Raw genomic sequence first — 18,126 nt, 5'->3', positions numbered from 1 at the left:
GAATCCTCACCCATACATGCCAGGGGCTTCCTATTGCTGTGGTTGATAATGGGTGCTTGCTCCATCTCCTTGGCCACACCGCGAGCCATTTGAGAAGGAAAATGCCCCCACTCTCTATACTTCTTACTCTCCCGCCCTCTCCCTCACCCTCAAAGGGACTCCCCAATTCTGGGGAAGCACAGCCACACCCAATCGCCAAAGGACAAAAGAGTGTTGGTCTATGGCTCCACCTGCTGGTGGTGCTGGGAACTGAAGCTGCCAAAAAACGGTCCTGATGAGAAGGAAGCTGAGGATAATTTGAGAGAGATTTGGTCTTTTCTGCTCAGAAAAGACACAAAGACCAATTAAACATATAAGAAGGCTTTAATTTCATCACCATAAACATTATACTCTGATTGCTCACATACAGTATAAAATATTTACTCCACTAAATAAATAAGACATAACATTATTGCAAACGGCACTTAAAGCCCCCGGAGATAAGACCTCCTTAGCCCAGGCAGGGGGTGCTCCTGAGTTTCTGTGCTAGATTCCCCAAGCACAGATATGCCCTGGGGGCTGAGACGGATGAAGGCTCAAGGAGCCACACTCTGTGCTTCTGGTCCCAAAACAGCCCCAGGGAGAGGGCTGTGGAGCCAGTGGGGAAAGGTGGGGTTGGGCAGCTCCTTCATCAGCCCAGTCCTAGAGGGAGCAGAGGGGAGCTGGGGGGGACGGCAGGGCCAAGAGGGGAGGTGAGGCTACGGAGGCTGCTGAGACCTGAAGCCCCACCCTTCACATTTCCCCAGCCCTCCCCGCCTTGGGTAACAGGATTTGGGATATCAGTTGGGGTAAGCAGAGCTTCCAGGCTCAGGGTTAGGCAGTTCTGGGGCCAGACCAATCACTCCAGGAGAAGGAGATTCTGACAATTCTCAGCCCAATAACCAATCGTCTCAGGGGACCTAGTCATTAGGGATCTCATCCTACCCAACCCCTAAACACCTTGATTCCCCTTCTACTTAAATAAATAAGTTAATTATTTAAAAACCTGTGTCCCTGTGATGGCAACACAGGGGCCAACAAGCCAAGTCCTAATAAAATGCAGGGGAGGGGGAACAGGAGAGAGGTGGCGCTGTGGGGCTAGGCAGCTTCCCTTCTCCCCTCGGGACCGCGTCCCCCAATAACTTTCATACTTTCAAATCCTGTAGAGGAGCCGTTTCACATCACAAACTCCCATGCAACAGCGACACTGGGAGAACCTATGGGATAAGAGGCCTTGGTTGTAGGAGACGAGGTGGCTGAGTTTACTCAGCTCCCCAAATCCCTTCTCTGGGTATTTCTCAACCAGGACACTAGCTGTTAACCCTGAGCCTGGGTGATCCCCCGGCAGAGTCCTGCATTCCAGTGCACAGAGTTAATTAAATGCCCTGCCCTTCTTTCCTTGTGGAAGTCCAGACTGAAGCCTGCTGGAGAGCTTCCAGTCAGCCAGCCCTAAAGACTGAGGAGAGGTGGGAGGGAAGAAGCCCCAGTCCCCTACTTGTGCAGCTATACACCTCACTGCCACAGGGCGGCAGCAGAGAGCCACACCACTTTGGCAGCAATAGAAACTGGAAGGCCAGCCCACAGCCCTACCGGGCCAACAGGGGACTGGAATAGGGAGAGCTGGGACCCAGTGAGGCAGGTCCTCCCTCAGTGGGTTGGAAGTACTCTACACAGAGTATTTGGCCAAGTCGCTCTTGTCAAATACCACCTGTGTGACAAAGTAAATGGCAACCAGACCCAGACCTGCAGCCGACACCATATAGGCAGTGACAGACTGGCTGAGCTGAACAATGGAGCCCATAAACAGAGACGGGGCCACCTGGGACAGCAGGAAGGCACTGTCCAGGACGGCAAGGTCCAGGCAGATGCCCCGGCCCGGAACAACCCTGGCCTCCGGTGGCTCGCCCACCACTGCACGCATGGAGACATCGCAGGCAGAGGCCCCGCAGAGTGCAGGTGGAGGAGGGAGCAGGCCGCTGCCTCCAGCACCCGCGTGTCCATTGGGGAAGGGAGATCCGGCCTTAGGGCCCGGCGAGAAGCTGGTCATCAGGCTGTCCTCACTGGTACCACCTCCATCATCTCCGCGGTATTTGGGCAGGAAAACCTGGGGGGAGGGGAACACACAAGGACAGGTATGTACCCAAGCATGGGATCCCCCAACTAGGAGAACAGGCCCTGGCCTTTATCCCAGGGGCTAGAAGAAACCAGGCATGAGGCCTTAATGAAAATCGGGTAGCAGTTCAGAAAACTGAGCAGACCTTGCTTGGTCCGGGTCTAGTGAGGATTCTCCTCAGAAGGCGGGCAGGGGCCAGGAGGGGACATCTGAAACCAGAAGTCTAGGTCTCCTCTAGCCTCTCCTAGAATCAGTAAGTGACAGACAAACTCAGTACTGCAGGTTAGGAAGAGAACAGAACCCCAAGGAAAAGGAAAGACACAGAAGAATGAAGACAGGTGGGCAGAGAGACATGTCAGAGCAGAGGAACAAAGTCCAAAGGTGGGGCCCCAAAGGCCCCAAAGCCCCACACAGATGCTCCTAACCCTCCTCCTTCTGCTCCTACCACCTCACTACTGGGACACCCTTGTCAACCTCCAGAGAGACCAGAGAGAGACGCTCCCTTCCCACTGTGGGTCCCAGGCCCAGGCTATAGTTGCTGCCCTACTGTGAGGTCTGCGGCCCCAGCCTGGGGCAGGGAGAGTCCTCAGACTCAGCCTAGAGGAAGTGAGGAACAGAAAGAGTCGCCCTCTTCCCGACTCCCATGGTCCAGCTGTGCTGAGGCCAAAGCCTTCTTGTTCCTTCTCACTGTCTGCCTTGGATCAGTGTGACCTGCCCCTGCCCTGCCCGCCATGTCCCAGAGCCTCCCTCCTATCTAAGGACGAGGCCAGAACTCATCTGACCGCTTTTCCAAGGCCCACTAGTGCCTAACACAGAGCTCTCAGGGTCAGCTGCATGAGCGCTGGGAGCCACAGCAGAGCTCAAGCCTGACACCAGGGAATCCCAAGGCTCGTGGTGCAGCCAGAAGTGGACAAAGCAGACGTAGATGGGGTGCGGGGCCAACCATGCCTGGAACCTCACCTCCTGCTGCCACCCCACAAAAGATCAGTGTGGCTGAAGCTTGGAGAGGCCCCTGGGGACAGACGTGTTCTCAGCCTGAAGGGAAGACCACCAGCTCGGCACGTTCCCTGGCACATGCCCAAGCCTGGCTTCTGGACACCAGCCCAACCAGGGCGGGAAAGCGTGGAGGATGATGAAGGTTCTCAATGCACTGACAGGGGACTCGGGGACCAGCTTCCCCCAAACCAAAGCCCCACCTCCACCCCCAACCCAAAGCCCCACCTCCACCCCCACCCCTGCAGCTACCTATTCGCTTAACCAGCCTCGCAGTTACCCCACCCATGTCCTACAAGGGGCAGACTATGTCTTTCCTACAGTCTAGAAGCCAGGCTGCATCTCTTTTTCCTTGGGACGCCCCAACTTCTTGCCCTCTGGGCAGAGCTCTGCACCCAGGGCTGTAGCTCAGTGAGGCCAATGGAGACAACAAAGGTGACCACACAGCCTGGTCAGGAGGCTTCCCAGAGAAGGGGGCCCCTGGAGGGGCTGGTTAGTGTGGGGCTGAGCAGGAAGGAGGCCCCCCAACTTACACAGTGCCCAGGCGAGCGGTGTCAGGCGCATCAGGCTCAGAGATCCGCCATGGGGGCGGGGGAAGGGGACGAGGCAAAGGAGTGAGGCAGGAAAAGAAAAGAGAGAATTAAACAGAAAAGGAAGACAAACCAAAAGAGGGGAAGGGGCGGTAGGGAGCTTTCCCCATCTCCGAGACCAAAGCAAGGTTTGGGTCACTCACAAGGTCCCCCCCCTGAATAAGGGAAGGCGTGGCCCACACCAGACCTTTCCCACTCACTGGCTGCTGAAGCCGGGTACCCCAGAGGTCATCTGATCCAGCCCCCTGCCTCTGCACAGAACAACTCAGCCCTGACTGAGGCCTTCTGCTAGCCTGATTCTTCAGGATTTCCAGAGAAGGATTTCACATTTCCTGCAATCATCCACTTTAAGTGCTTTATAGTCCTGACACCAGGAAGTCATTCCCAGAATCTAATCTACACCCTCCTTCCGCAGCCCAAGTCTCTGGCCCTGGGGCTACAACAGGCTTCTTCTCTGATCAGAGAATTCCTTCTCCAGCTTCTCTTGCCAGACACCGGTCCTGGGCTGGTCAGCTGCCCCTCTACCCCACTCCACTCAGCGGCCAGGGCGAGTACCTGCTTCTCCCGGTGGTAGAGGGACGCTAGCGTGTACGGCAGGATCTGCAGGGCAGAGAAGGTGAACCCAGTGAGGGCAGCTGAAGCGGTCACCACCACCACGCTGCGGGACAGGCACGTGGCGCCGGCAGCCACGGGGAAAGCCACAACGCTGGCCAGATAGACTGCCCGGGTGCCGAATCGCTGCACCAGCCGGTCCATGACCAGAGAGAAGAGCAGGGAGATAGCACACTGCAGGAACAGCCCCAGGCTGCCCATCCGGACCCCTGGAGTGGGGAGGGGGAAGAGGCCATCAGACAGGGGGTAGGGAAAAAGGACCCAATACCATGAGGGGGGAGGGGTGCTCAGAATCAGGAGCCACAGGCACCTGCTGCCCAAGACCTGCTATTTTCCGGAACTGCTCCCCAGCATCCCCCGCCCTGCCCATAGCAACGGGGGTGTAAGTTCTTCCACTTATTTTCCGGAACTGCTCCCCAGCATCCCCTGCCCTGCCCATAGCAACGGGGGTGTAAGTTCTTCCACTACCTCAGGGAATGTGGCCAAAGCCACGGGCTAAGGGCAGAGGAAGATGTTCTAAGGGCTGGCTGTGCTCAGCCTGTCAGGAGAGGTAGAGGGAACACAAAGACATTTCTGCTCCAAGATAGAATTCCAGACGCCTGAGCTGGAAGGGGCTGGCAAGGCGATTTGGAAAGTCAGTATGGGAGCAAAGGGCACACCGAAGTTCGGGCCAGGCGAACCCAAGGCCCAGCTTCTGGACCTTAAACAAGCCCAGCCTCGTCCTCCATCAAGTTGGGGCAATGCCTGATCAAACTCCCCGATCAGCCCAAGGCCCTGCTGCGACTGCAGCAAAGCCACTCGCTCCTTGAGCAGCTGCACACGCAGGCTGCACACGGGGCCATCGTCCTGATGGGGAAATCGGGGCCCAAGGCACAGCTTCCAGCCCAGGCACAGGCTGTGGGCATCTCCCTGCACCCGAACATCCACGGGAGGGCAGCTCCCACAACAGGGCCCCGGGCTGCCAAAGCCTTACCTTCATCATAGTGTCTCCGGGCCTCGGTGCCTGGCTCAGCCCTGGGCACACCCTGGTATAGCCCCTCCCCCACAAAGTCTGTGTAAAACAGTGTGAAGGTCATGAATGCCATCCAACTGCACAGCTCGGCCACGAAGAGTCGGCGTAGGGTGCGAGGCATGCGGCAACAGAGCTGGTGCAGCCGGGGAAAGAGGGCGCGCAGGTTCCAGAAAGCCAGGCGGGCGTGGCACGGGCAGCAGTGGGGTGGGACAGACGGGACCGACAGCCCTTCCACGGGCTCGGCTGGGCCCAGCGCTGCCTCCTCAGCCACAAACAGTGTGGCTGCCACGCACGTGAGGAAGATGAGGGCGAGCAGGCCGAAGAGGCACTCTTCCTGGGTGCCCAGGTAGGGGGCCAGGGCACTGGCATCCCAGTCGATGGCAGGCAGAAGGTAGCCCAGGCAGCCCCCCAGGCTGATCATGAAGGCGTAGACGGAGAACGCCTGGCGACAGTGGTCTGGGTCCCGGAAGAGGTCAGAGAGGAGGGCCTCCAGCGGCGTGAAGCACACCTGGCCACAGAAGTCCAGCAGCCCCACGCCCAGGATCAGCAGCGCCAGCTCCAGGGGCCTGGTGTCCGGGCACAGCAGCCCCGCCAGCCGGCCGGCCCTCGGGATGAGGAGGAGGCTCAGCAGGACGCCCAGGGACAGGGCCCAGATGAAGGGCCTCCGGCGACCATAGCGCCCACGCCAGTGGTCGCTGGCCGAGCCTAGGAGCGGGACCGAGACCAGACCCAGCACCGGACCGATGCCTGCAAGGAGGGCAAGTAGTATGAGCTGGAGGCTGGGGCCCAGAAGGGGCAGGGGGAAGGGTACCAACTGCCTCGAGAAGGGTGGAAATGATGATGATATCCCATGGAGGGACCACTGTGTACGGGGGCTGTGCTGAGTACTTCACAGGACCCCAATTTACTGCTCACAACTAGGATCACTGGTGCCCCAACTGACCGGTGATCGCCGTGCACAGGCACGGTTTCAACGGGCAGTCGGACCCCAGAGCCTGTCATCCTGACAGAGCCCCCTCTTCCTGGGAGTCACATGATGGTGACATTTGCCCTCCGTGGCTTTTACAGAATTCGTCCGCAGTTAGGAGCCCAGCCCCTGCCCTAGCGGCAAGAAAGAGCCCTGGCGGTGGGGGCCGAGGGTGGTCCCGACCCTCCTAATCAGCAGCTAAGCTACCGTCCAGCGGCCTAAGTCACCTGACGGCTTATTAGCTTCCATCATCCTCTCTGTGAAATGGGTAACCTCAAAGCGTTGCTGCAGGAATTAAATGAGACCACAGATAGGAATTACAAAGGGCAGTTTCTCCAGTGTCTCCTGTGGGCCATGCATGGCGTAGGGACCAGAGATACAGAGGTCACCAGGGAACGTCCCTGTACCCTTTTGTTTCTCTCAGACCCCCTCAGCCCAGGGTCACCCCCTCCCCAGCCAGGCTGACCCACCAGGCTCAGGGACAGCAGGCAGCCACCTCTGCCTCCAAGCAGCTCTTTGGGCAGAGGCCCTGTCGCCCTACTTCCCCAGGGGACACATATCTGGAGGAGGAGGGAAGGAGGATGTAGGGACTCACCCAGCACCATGGTCATGAACTTCTCCTCTACCCCCACTTCCAACAGCAGGGGTGGCACGTAGGTGATACCCGCAGCCAGGCACACCTCCAGGCCGAAGGTCAGCAGGTTGACCAGCAGGAGCTGGGCTTTCCGATGCCGCAGCAGGCGGCTCACCCCCAGCCTCTGGACCATGATGCGCCAGGCGGGTAGGGCTCCGGCCTGTTCACACACTCCAGGACTGCTCCATCTCAGCCTTGCTCCAGATGCCCAGGCCTCTCCTCCTTGCTGCCACCGACCGCATAGGACTCAGCCAGAAACCCATTTCCGCAGGCCCTCCGTGCAGGTCTAGCTTCTCAGCCATGCTAACCGCCTGTCTGTCGTCGTGGGGTGCCTCAGTGGGGACATAACTCAACACTCAGATCCTAAAAGAGCTGGGACAATCACACACACAGAGATTCCCGTGAATCTGATCTCCAGGATTTGCTCTGAATTCTGAATCTTGTTCACTCCCGGGCTGATGGTGTGGCCCTGCCACCCAGGTGTCACTCCCTACTGGCCAATCAGGAAGTGCATGTTAATACTAGCCTAAGGTTGACATATTCATAAGGTAAATATGATTTTTAAACCTCAGTACACTCCAGAGCCAACTAGATGTCAGTAATTCTCTGTTTTGGAATATCTTTGCAATTGCCCTTGTTTCCTAGTATTGAAGGAAAAAAAAAAAATCAAACCAACTGAATTCCCAGTTCCCGAGGCACTGTTTACCAAGGTGCCCCCTGGAAACCCTCTGCCAGGCCTGGTTTGTTCGCTTTTCTCTCTCTACTTCCCAAAGCTGGGCTGTTCAATTCCCCTTCGTTAAGAGTCACACTTCCTCTTCCATACTACCTGGCCACAAGCCATGCTGCACCATAACTCCACCCCAAGGACGAGGGCAAAGAGGAAGACCAGAGAGGCTGTGGTTCGTCGGGTTGGGTTTTAACCTCTCACTGAAACCACTTAAAAAGCGCTCCCCAGGCTTCCCTGGTGGCGCAGTGGTTGAGAGTCCGCCTGCCGATGCAGGGGACACGGGTTCGTGCCCTGGTCTGGGAAGATCCCACATGCCGCGGAGCGGCTGGGCCTGTGAGCCATGGCCGCTGAGCCTGCGCGTCTGGAGCCTGTGCTGCGCAACGGGAGAGGCCACAACAGTGAGAGGCCCACGTACCGCAAAAAAAAAAAAAAAAAAGCGCTCCCCGGGAAGAACCTAGGCCTGAAAACCTCTACCCTGAGTTTCTCTCCATGCTCAACGTCCATGGGGAGGACATATTCCCACACGCGCTGCTCAACTGTCAGGGGACAGTGGGACCGGTCCCAGGTTCCAGCCTCACAGGGGCATGAAACCGCACCACCTGGCGGCCACTGCGATGATGTCAGTGACCCCGGGGCAGACTTCCTCTCTCCCCACCTGGCTCCACTCTCAGCAGACGTCCCCACAGCCCTTCCTGCTAGGCCTCCTGTGCAGACACATCCCACCAGGGGAGTACCCACCCTGGGTCCTCCACCCACAGGCAGTGGGCCTCCAGGTCTTGCTTCCTGACTGTGGCACCCACTGCAGTCCGCTGTTTACAAGTGACCACAAAAGAGGGGAAATCAAGTCAGCTATGCAGAGAAGGTATAGAGGGTGGGGCCTAGTCCCCCAACCTGTCATCCATCCCATGGCGGCGTAGACGGGTGGACAGAGCTTCACGCCACTTATGGCCAGAGTCTGGAGTGCCTTCCCCGGCCTCACCGACTCAACCCCATTGACACTGTTGAAGAGCACTGCTCCTGTGCAAGGTTTACTGCCAAGGGCCTGGGCCCACCCGAGAGCCTTCCTGGAGCACCCTCGGCCCTCACTCATGCCCTCTTCCAATCTCAGCAGCTCATGACTTGGTGCTTCAACTTCTTTTATCGTTTCAAATATCACTAAGCCCCGCAGGGACTTTTGTGTTATGAAGCATGTTGTAGGTTGCTCTCTGAGCTGTGCCACAAAGGAAACAGACGGCCATCAATCCTGGGTAAGATGTGTCCGTTCCGTAACTGCCTTCCAGGGCTTTGCAGCTTATAGACCAAGGAAGGGACTTCAGACAAGGCTAGGCAGCCGCCTCCCCCAAGTTCCACCAAGTCTGGGAGGGCCTTGGAGACTCACCTGCCCTGGGTTTTAAAGGGACCAGGTCCTCCCTGAGTAAACAGACTTTATCAGACGCAGCCTCTCCCACAACATGCACCCAAGCCCTGGTTGCTCCCTGTGGTTTAAATAAATTGCAGCTCTCCAGCAAACGTTAATCACCCCACCTGACTTACTCCCTCCCTTAATCCAGCTCCCCACTCCCAGCACCAAGCAGGACCTCCACAGCCCACGAGGGAGAAAGGCAAAATCCTCCTACAGCCCAGCGCCTCCCCCGCCCAGCTGCTTCCCCCTCCCAGCCCCTCTCTCCACCCCCAGAGGTGCTTTACCCAGTGACCAGGGGCTGGGCCAGGTAAGGAATTCCTTGAAAGGAGTTGGGTAGGAAGTGGGCGGGCTCCAGCCCTGCTCTGCACCCCTCTCCTCTTAGGTTGCTGAGCCCGTCCTCCCTCTTTTGGGCACTCTCGCCACCACAGACTTGACTCTTCCCAGCCCAGAAGTGCCCGAGAAAAGTCCAAGCCCATAAGAATACTCTCCCTTCCAAAGTCCCCCCTTTCTCCTCCTTACAGCTTCCCCAGTGCCCCAGCCTCCCCCACTGCATCCCCACCCCAGCCCTCACGTGGAAGAAACTACAGAGGACACCCACAGCACAAGCTCAAGTCACCAGCGGCCCCTCCAGGGCCTTCTTCCCAAGGACACAAAGAGAAAAGCCCAGGCCCCAGGGTCCCAGGTTCAGAGGGGAACAGGAAGCAGTTTGTCACACCCACTCCAATCCACAGCCCCAGGGCACACTTCTTCCCAAAGCTTGAAAGTGACAGATCCCCGTTGGGTCCCTCTGTTTCAGGGGCTCCCCCCCCTCCTCAGGAATACAGATGGGGAAACAGGATCCAACCCTCCCCTCCAGCCTCAGAGATGCTTCTGACTCAGATCCTCCTGCCCCACTGCTCCTGGAGCGCCCGGTCCGGCAAACAGAAGCTCAACCAGAAGAGCCAGCCCCTGAGTGCTCACCTGGTGGGGAGGGGGCGGGAAGAGGAGGGAAGTGGAGGTACCTGAAAGAGGGAGTCTGGCCTAACCTTGTGAAAGCAGCCTTCTAAGGAGGACAAGTCCCTCTCAAGGTCCAAATATCTCCCCCCTTTCCTGGGCCCCCTGATAACGGGACAGCAAGAAAGCTGGAGGAAACCCGAGACTTCTGGGAACCTTTAGGGAGCTCTGCTCCAGGCCATCTTCCCTCACCCTTGGGGGAGCAGAGCTCCAGCCCTGGAGACTGAGAGCCGTGGGCACGTTCGGGGAACCTGCATTTTACCTACCCAGCTCCAGACACCGGGAGACTTCGAGTGCACCCCCAGAGCAGGCTGTAGGCTCCACTGCAACTCTCCAGCACCCACACTAGCATGAGAAGGGGCCTGGGAAATGCTTACCTACAGGATAGATGGCTGAAAGCAGCCTGGGAGTGGGAGGCGGAAGAGACAGGAAAGACCTAAGCGCCTGCCCCCATCCCCCCACGCACCAAGGAAATTCCAGCCCGACCCCCAGAGGGGGCAGCTCTCCTAAGGGTTCAAAGGTGGTGAGTGGATGGGACAGAGCCTCCCAGGCTGGAATGCCCTACCCCTGCCCACCCCGCTACCTCAGCAGGGAGCACAGGGAAATGAAACTGAGCAACAGGAACAAACTTGGCCTGAACTTTCTCCAGAATTCAAGAGTGGAGGAGGCAGGAGGAAAGGCACCTCCTGGTAGCTCCTCTGGGAAGGGAGTGTCAGAGGGATATATAAAGAGGCCTTTGAGGGCTTTCAAAGGGGCTCCTGCCACCCCTCGCGGCTGAGGTGGAGCTGGGGGAGCAGATTCCCTCCGCTGAAGGACAGAGGTCAGAGGGAGCCGGGCTGGGGGCAGCCCCGCAGTGGGCCAGTGTCAGGCAGCAATTCTATGGCCTCTTTATGCGGGCCAGCGTCCCCACAGCCGGCCAGGCACATCAAACGGCCGCACCCTGACCCCGCGAGCCGACGACCCTGCGTCCTCCCTCCACGCTCACAAAGACTGTGCTCTTTCTCACGCGGCCACTGGGAAGCCCCTCCCTGCAGAGAGGGAAACTGGGGATGGGGTAGGCCAGCCACGAGGAATAATGACTCAGCTGCAGAAAGGGGTGGGGTCACTCCAGGCCAATCTCCCTAACGCACACCCCAGCCCGGGCCATCTGGCCCAGGCCAGGACTGCAGGTGGGGAGAAGCCCACAGGTAGAGGACGTGAGACTGCACGGGAAGGGGGACCCCTGTTCCTCCACAGCGGGCTGGACCCCAGAATCTCATTCCAAGTTGTGCTCTCCCAGATCCTCTAGGTTGGGGGCACAGAAGAAGTCCTAGGGGACCAGTGCCCTTGGTCTTACCTCGTAAAACCCAGCATATGGCACTCCCAAAATGAGCTCTGCCCTCACGGCAGGTCCACAGGAGTCTTGGGACAGCCCAGAAAGAGCCTGCGCTGGCCAGACAGCAGACTGGAGATGAACATCCTTGTGAGGCAATGAGCTCTCCACCGTGACAGACCCCCTCGTCAGGGATGCTGAGCTGTGGGAATTTCTGCCTGGGCAGCTAGGGAGAGGGGGACACAGGACTAGTCTAAGCACGGCTTCCATGCCTTCCAACACATATTTAGTCTTTGTTTCTCTGAGCTCAAACGCGTACTTCCAAAGAAGCAAGGGTCTGCTCCCCCCAAGCCTACCCTACCGAAGGCAACAGTGATTTGCACGAGGAGCGAAGACCCACAACCTCCCAGTGCTCCCACAGACACCTGAGAACCCCACTCAGAGTGCAACCTCTCCACCCCGACATCAGCAGAGAGGAGGCCCCACCCCCATCCAGACTTGCTCCCTAGCTCCTGCCTCCCCAGGGCCCAGAGGCCAGGGATTTAGAGTCCGCCCTGCGGCGCTGCCTTTTCTTCCCTCGGACTGGAAGGCTTCTGCTTAGCAGCTTGTCAGAGAGAGTGAGGGGCCGGCAGGCCGGGACACAAAGGGGGATTAGGGAGAAACCTCTCGGCCTGCAGAGTAATCCATCAAACTCCCTCCCGGCTGCCAGCACCGGCCCCTTCCCGCTCGATTCCCCTTCCAGCTGCTGCGGGCCCCCACCCCCTCCAGCTCCCGAGCCCCGCCACACTGGGCAGCAAAGAGAATCCCAGTCCCTGGGGGCGCAGAGGGGGCACCCTGCAGACACTGGGAAAAGGGCAACGGCTCCCTCCCCCCGCTCACCCCCAATGTATGAAAACCCAACAGGTGGCAGTGGCTTGGAGGGAAGTTGCTTTTGTTGCCCCGTCTGAGAGCCCCAGCACAGCTTCTGAAAGGAAACACATGCCAGAGGAGGTTGGGGGAAGGGGAGGGGAAAGGACGGCGGGCAGTCCCTGGAGCCTGCTCTGATCTCCCCTCCCCTCTCCAGTCCAGCGACAGGAATTCTGGGGCTGGCCTGACCCTCACCTTGGCTGGTCTAGGCGAAGCACCCCTCCCAGAATCACGTGGCCACCCCCTGCGGGTGGTCAAAACAGACACACATCTGACTCCAGGCAACTGTGTCTCCCAATCAGACTTCCTTTCCGCAAACAGCTACGACCCAAGGTCACTCGGGGTCACCTTGACCAAGTGCCCTCCAAACCAAGACAATCCGTATTCTTCAACCTGGAGCTCTCTCCCACCCCAGGTGTCACAGGCCTCTGAGCCCAGACATTCCCGAACCCAGTGCATTCTATAGGGTGACCGAGGCCTGGCATGGGTTCGCGTGCCATCTCCGTATGTCACTGTAGCTATGTGACCTTGCTAACTGACCTCCCTAAACCTCAGTTTCCTCATCTGCACTTACTAACAGCAGCTAACACTGAGGTTTACTGCATGCTAGGCCCTCTTCCAAGCGTTTTAATCTTCCAACCGCCTGACGAGGCGGGTACGATGAGTATACCCATTTGACAGGCGAGGCAACTTAGCTTAATACCACCAACTTCCCAGTCGTGTAGTGTGTTTGGAGGAAGTATGTGGAAGTTTCTGGCAACCACTTCTTCAGTTGTCTGGGCTTCCTCAGCCGAGAAACTTGGGAGGGGGTTTCTCATTCCCAACAGGAGCAGCAGAGGTCGGAGGGGGACCAACACTGATCCTCTTCTCAGCTTCCATCCCCCTCACCCACGTGCCTCCCACCTGGGCACCAGTGCCTCTTTCAGCCCCCAAAGGCAAGAGGAATGCCAGGAATGTAAATGTGTCCCCAGGTGCTGGCCCGGCAGGTGAGCAGAGGTCGCTCAGCAGACCTGCCTGGTGCTGGAGGCTGCAAAGGGAAAGGAAAGGTGGGATAAACAACCCCAGTGAGGAGACAGGGTGGTTCCCAGCCACAGGGAAAATAATCACGGCGGCTGACACCTGCTAACCGTCCAGAAGGTGTCTGCATGTACCTGCCAAACCTTCTCTAATTCATACCATTTGTACAATCCTACAAATTATTGAATATTCCTATTTCACAAGGATGAAAATGGAGTCTCAGAAATTCATTAACACACCCAACGTTGCACAGGTAAAAAGGGCTGAATGGAAAATTCAAACCATTCGAAAATTCTAGAAAGTGCACTGAAGTAGGAGCCTGGACAGTGTAGTCCAGTTTCAGCAACTCTTATAACCGTGTAGCCTAGAATAAGCCACTCTACCTCTCTGGGACTCAGCTCCTGCACCTGTAAAATGAGAGCTAGTCTAGATGCTGTCAGGTTCTTTACAACGGTGCAGCTTTGTGACCTCACACCCACGCCCCCAGCCCCAGGCAGGGCGCTCACCAGGGACAGGTGCCCACTGAGTGCTCACTGACAAGGCCACATGGCACTGGTGGGGAGGGGGCGCGGTTATAGCCTTCCACCAATGAGAGCCAAGGAGAACCAGGTAGAGAAGGGCTCCCCAGCTGCACTTACCCCATCCTTTACCTGCCTACACATTGCTCCAGTACAACAGAGTGCCAAGGGTCAGCGGTCACCTGAAACTGATCCGAGTAACCAAGACATCTGGGGGCAGAATTGCCCTCTTCCCTACTCCTTCCCAGAGCTGGACTCTGTTCCTGGCAGAAATCAGTAACTAAATTCTTTCTCTACTTGGGCCACAATAAACACTCTCCTACAAGGTGGGGGTATGGTACCAAGAAATCCCTTGGCCCAGGGTGGGGGCAGAGGAACGCAGGAGAAGAATGGGGAGCTTGGCACGTTCAGGCCACTGGGAAGTTCCCCCCGCCCCTTGCTCCCTATAGCTCCTGCAAAGTGAAACCTGAACAGCCTCCCTCCTAGTGAACTTGAACTTTGCCAGTCAGCGAGACCAGGCAGCTCTCCCCAGCCATGCACATCCTTGTCCCCTCCCTGCTGCCTGGCCTCCCTTAGAAGGTGACAGATACAGGAAGGAGGCCAGGCTCTCTCAGCGCTGCTATCCTAAGGTTTGTGACCAGCCCCATTTATCATCAGAGGGCTCTGGGCCGGACTCAGTCCTAGGGATGTGTTCTCCAAAACAGTCCACTCAGTGGTGAGCAGGGCATGAGGGGCCTCCAAAAAAGATGTGGTTTTTTGTCGTTGTTAAAGAGCCCTACTTTGCCCACCCTTGAAGAGAGTGTACCTCAGTGCATTACAATCTCACCTTCCCCAGAGAATTGTCAAAGAGACTAAAGCCTACCAACCCACCGCTACTGAGCTCTGGGCGTGTGCAAGCCCGCTGTGAAGGGGCTGGGGATTCAGAAACAACAGACTTCAGCGCCTTCAGAAGAAGGGCCGAGGTGCAGCCAGAGCACCATGAGGTGGCGCAGGGGCTGAGACCCAAGTCCTTACAGTGGGACATCTTCAGTGCCTCCAGAGCTTCCTAGAGGAGGCTGAGCCGTGAGAGACCAGTAGGTAGGAACTATGCAAAGGGTAGATGTCTGCAAAACACAGCTGCTGGAGCCTGGGATTTCTATATGCACCCACCTCTCCTTTTAGCCCCTCCCCAGTCAGGGGTGGTGCAAGGAATACCAGACCCCAAATCATGAGACATGGGCCCAAGACGGGGCTATTCATCAGCACTGGGCCTATTTTTGCTTTCAAAGTACTCATCAGTTCCAGTGACCTCCCCTGGACCTCCTCTCCCTTTCACCTGAACCCTGTCCAGCTCAAGTCCTCCACCTCCTCCAGGGCTGCCTGGACCTCGAGCTGTCAAGGAGTCCTTTCTCCCAAACCTTGACTAGTCTTCAACCTCCTTCTTGCTGGCTCATCCCAGCTTCCCAGAGACAGTGATCTCCAGAATTAACAATGAAGGGGAAAGGAACAAACTTGTACTGAGCACCTGGTCTATGCAGGCTCCTTGCTAAATATGGCGATCTCATTTAATCCTCACCATGACTTTGCAAGGTGAATATTATCATCTACATTTTACAGACACAGAAACCAAGGCCAACAGGTGAGGTATAGGCCTGTCTCCAACATCGGACACAAGAAGCCCCACAAGTCGTTCAGGGTCAGTGACAAAACTGTGGACTTCTTCCCATGGAGGAGGAAACACAGACCACGTAGCAGAAAAAGGGATTAAACAGGAAGTTCTGGCCAGACATCAGGACCATCCCGTGATGGCTCTGTCACCAGCCCCTGCCCCCAAGCAGGGACACTTAATACACTGGACAAAGCTCCACACTCCAGCTCTATTTGCTAGGAGTCAAGTGGCATCAGCGTTCAAGACACTGGGCCTGGTACCAACTGGTCCAGCCTCCACCCTTGCTATCCAACAAACAGGGCCACTGACTGTTCACAGAAAGCCAGGCTGGGTTTTTCTTCTTGACACCAGAAAGCAGTGTCAAGATACTGTATCCCAAGGGTTGTGGGGGGGTGGGGAGGACAGAGCAGAACACTCCCTCCCTCTCATACAACTTCTCCAAAAATCAGAACAAATAACCTTTTCTGCATAGAAGGCACTCAGCCTTGCAGGATATATATTCACCTCCATCACTTCACGGCACTTTCTTCCGTCTTGAGGGAACAGGCAGGGCAGGGCTTTCTGGACTGATTAAAAAACAAACCACACACAGTATTGACAGGGGAGAGACCAGGACATCAAGTCCTTGTGTGTTCTTTGCACCAGACCACAAGTTCAACTGCAAATGTGTCATTCACAGTTTATGTACAGTTGTATATGGTATCATTCCCTTGCTAAGAAACTTTGGTTCCTGAGTGTAAGCCACAATGATTGCCTCCATTGTTACCGAATGACAGCAGCTGACATTTATCAAGCTCTTTTTACTTGCAGCTGCTGGGCTCAGAGCTTTAATCAGCTCGTTGAAGCCTCACAATACTGCCAGGCAGGTACTGTTATCCTCATTTTACAGAGGAGGAAGTTGAAGCACAGAGAGGTGAAGTAACTTGTGCAAGAGGAAATGGGATTCAGACCCAGGCATCTGAGTGCTAGAGGCCAGTCTCAATGAGTCATACCTACTCCCCGAAGTCCAGGAGGCCTTGGTCCCAAAGAAACAAAGGTCTACAGGAGAATCCAAGAACAGATGCCCAGGCCGTGCTGCTGTCCACTGGGTCACAGGTGTAGATATAGTAGATATAGTTAATACCAGCTAATATTTACTGAGCACTTGTTACCTATCAGGCACACAGTCCAGTGCTCTATATGTATGGTTTAATAAAGCTATAGTGTTTCTTTTACGTTTTAGATATATATAATTATATATTTACATATATATTTGTTCTATTTATTATTTAATAAGTAACAAAGCTACAGAGTAGATATTATCATTATTACTATCAACCCCATTTTGCAGCCAGGGATACTGAGACTTAAGAGAGGTTAAGTAACGTGCCCTTTGTCCCACAGCCAGTTTGGAGCAGCCAGGATACAAACACCTGACAGTCTGGGTTGTTATCCATAATGCTGTATTATCAGGCTCCAATGGTCCAGATGATAGAGCTTAATTTCACTTTTGGAGTCCTGAGACGATCCCTGCCTCTCTGACTCCAGAGCCCTACCCAGGCTGAGAGAGGGGAATCCATGCCATCCTCCCACCACCCAGTGGCCTGGAGGTACCTCACTGGGCCACCAAGGGTCACTGTCCAGCTCCTCCTTCGAGACACCTCAGAGCCAGGAGGAACAGGCGAGTTCACTATACACCCCGTGAGTACGAAGGAAAACTCCCCCCACCCCGCCCCAGTCACATCTCCACTAAGGTGGGGCCTGAATGTCCACAGCTGTACGTTCACCCACAACTGTATCTGTACTTTCAGATTCATCCTGCTGACTCGAGCTCCATTTTTCTGAGCACTTTTAGAACAACAGAGTCCCAGCTCCAGACAAGCTTGTGGGGAGGAGATAAGGGAGGAATGAGAGGATGAGACCCATCCAACAAAAAGGACTGTGACCTCAAATAACTTTGTATTCACACCCTAGAAGTTGCTCTGTAGGGAAGCCTGAGGAAATCGTCAGCCTACGCTTCCTGGCCCTGCCCTCCCCACCCCCATATGCCAGCCTGTTCCCCAGGCCTTGGGCAGGTGAGTCCAACACCAAGGCTGTCCTGCTCTGAAGTGCTACGTGCATCATGAAAGGCAGCCAGAAGCCCCCAGGGCCTCACCCCAACCCCTGAGCAACGCCTTCAGGAGCCCAGCAAGGGTCACTCTAGGCCCCGGTCCACTGGCTGTGCCCGGCTGCAGACTCCAGGGCAGCAAGACAGCAGCTGGGCTATTCTTAGTCCCTGCTCCACTGGGATCGGGTCCGTGTAACAGCTGAAGGGCAAGTCCTCAGCAGGTACCCACCATGCCAAACCCCTCCCTACCCTCCACTCTGGCCCCTTGGGAAAAAAGAAAGGGGAAGGTGTGGCCCTGGGGAGCGGGGGAAAGCTGAGCAGGTCAAGGGTGTCTGTCAGGAAGAGGAAACTGATTCAGAGGTCAAGGGCAAGATCAACTGACAGGGCTGCAGCGCCTGGGGAGAACAGGAGACTACAGGAAGGACTGACCCTCACTCAGGAGCAACCCTGCGGGTCCCTGGGGCCCTCTCCAGCAGGCCTGCCATGCGTAAGCCCAGAGCCCTGAGAAGCTGTAGTGGGTGCCCAGATATCACCTCATCACACCTGTCTGCTGATCTCAGGATTCTCACCATCCCTAC

At 56.5% G+C, this 18,126-nt stretch overlaps 1 protein-coding gene across 1 annotated transcript; it reads right to left on the bottom strand.

Annotated features, from left to right (window-relative positions):
- Positions 1-1,684: 1,684 nt before the first annotated feature.
- SLC45A3 (solute carrier family 45 member 3) lies at positions 1,685-7,072 on the bottom strand. Its single transcript, XM_060010213.1, has 4 exons — positions 6,901-7,072; positions 5,300-6,085; positions 4,270-4,535; positions 1,685-2,122 (listed from the first exon to the last, which is right to left on the bottom strand). The coding sequence occupies exons 1-4, from the start codon at positions 7,070-7,072 to the stop codon at positions 1,685-1,687; spliced, it is 1,662 nt and encodes a 553-aa protein (XP_059866196.1).
- Positions 7,073-18,126: the final 11,054 nt, after the last annotated feature.

This window comes from Delphinus delphis, chromosome 1 (assembly GCF_949987515.2).
Source record: "Delphinus delphis chromosome 1, mDelDel1.2, whole genome shotgun sequence".
In the NCBI taxonomy this organism is placed as follows: Eukaryota; Metazoa; Chordata; class Mammalia; order Artiodactyla; family Delphinidae; genus Delphinus; species Delphinus delphis.
Note: the sequence above shows the minus strand (reverse complement) of the source record. Positions and strands in the feature narration are given on the sequence as shown.

Bases quoted from the DNA above. Each gene is read 5' to 3' on its own strand.
- SLC45A3 (XM_060010213.1), bottom strand. From the start codon at position 7,072: ATGGTCCAGAGGCTGGGGGTGAGCCGCCTGCTGCGGCATCGGAAAGCC. The intron at 4,536-5,299 runs GTAAGGCTTTGG...TCCCCACTCCAG, and splicing joins CCGGAGACACTATGATGAAG to GGGTCCGGATGGGCAGCCTG. The intron at 2,123-4,269 runs GTACTCGCCCTG...CCCTCCCCCCAG, and splicing joins TCTACCACCGGGAGAAGCAG to GTTTTCCTGCCCAAATACCG.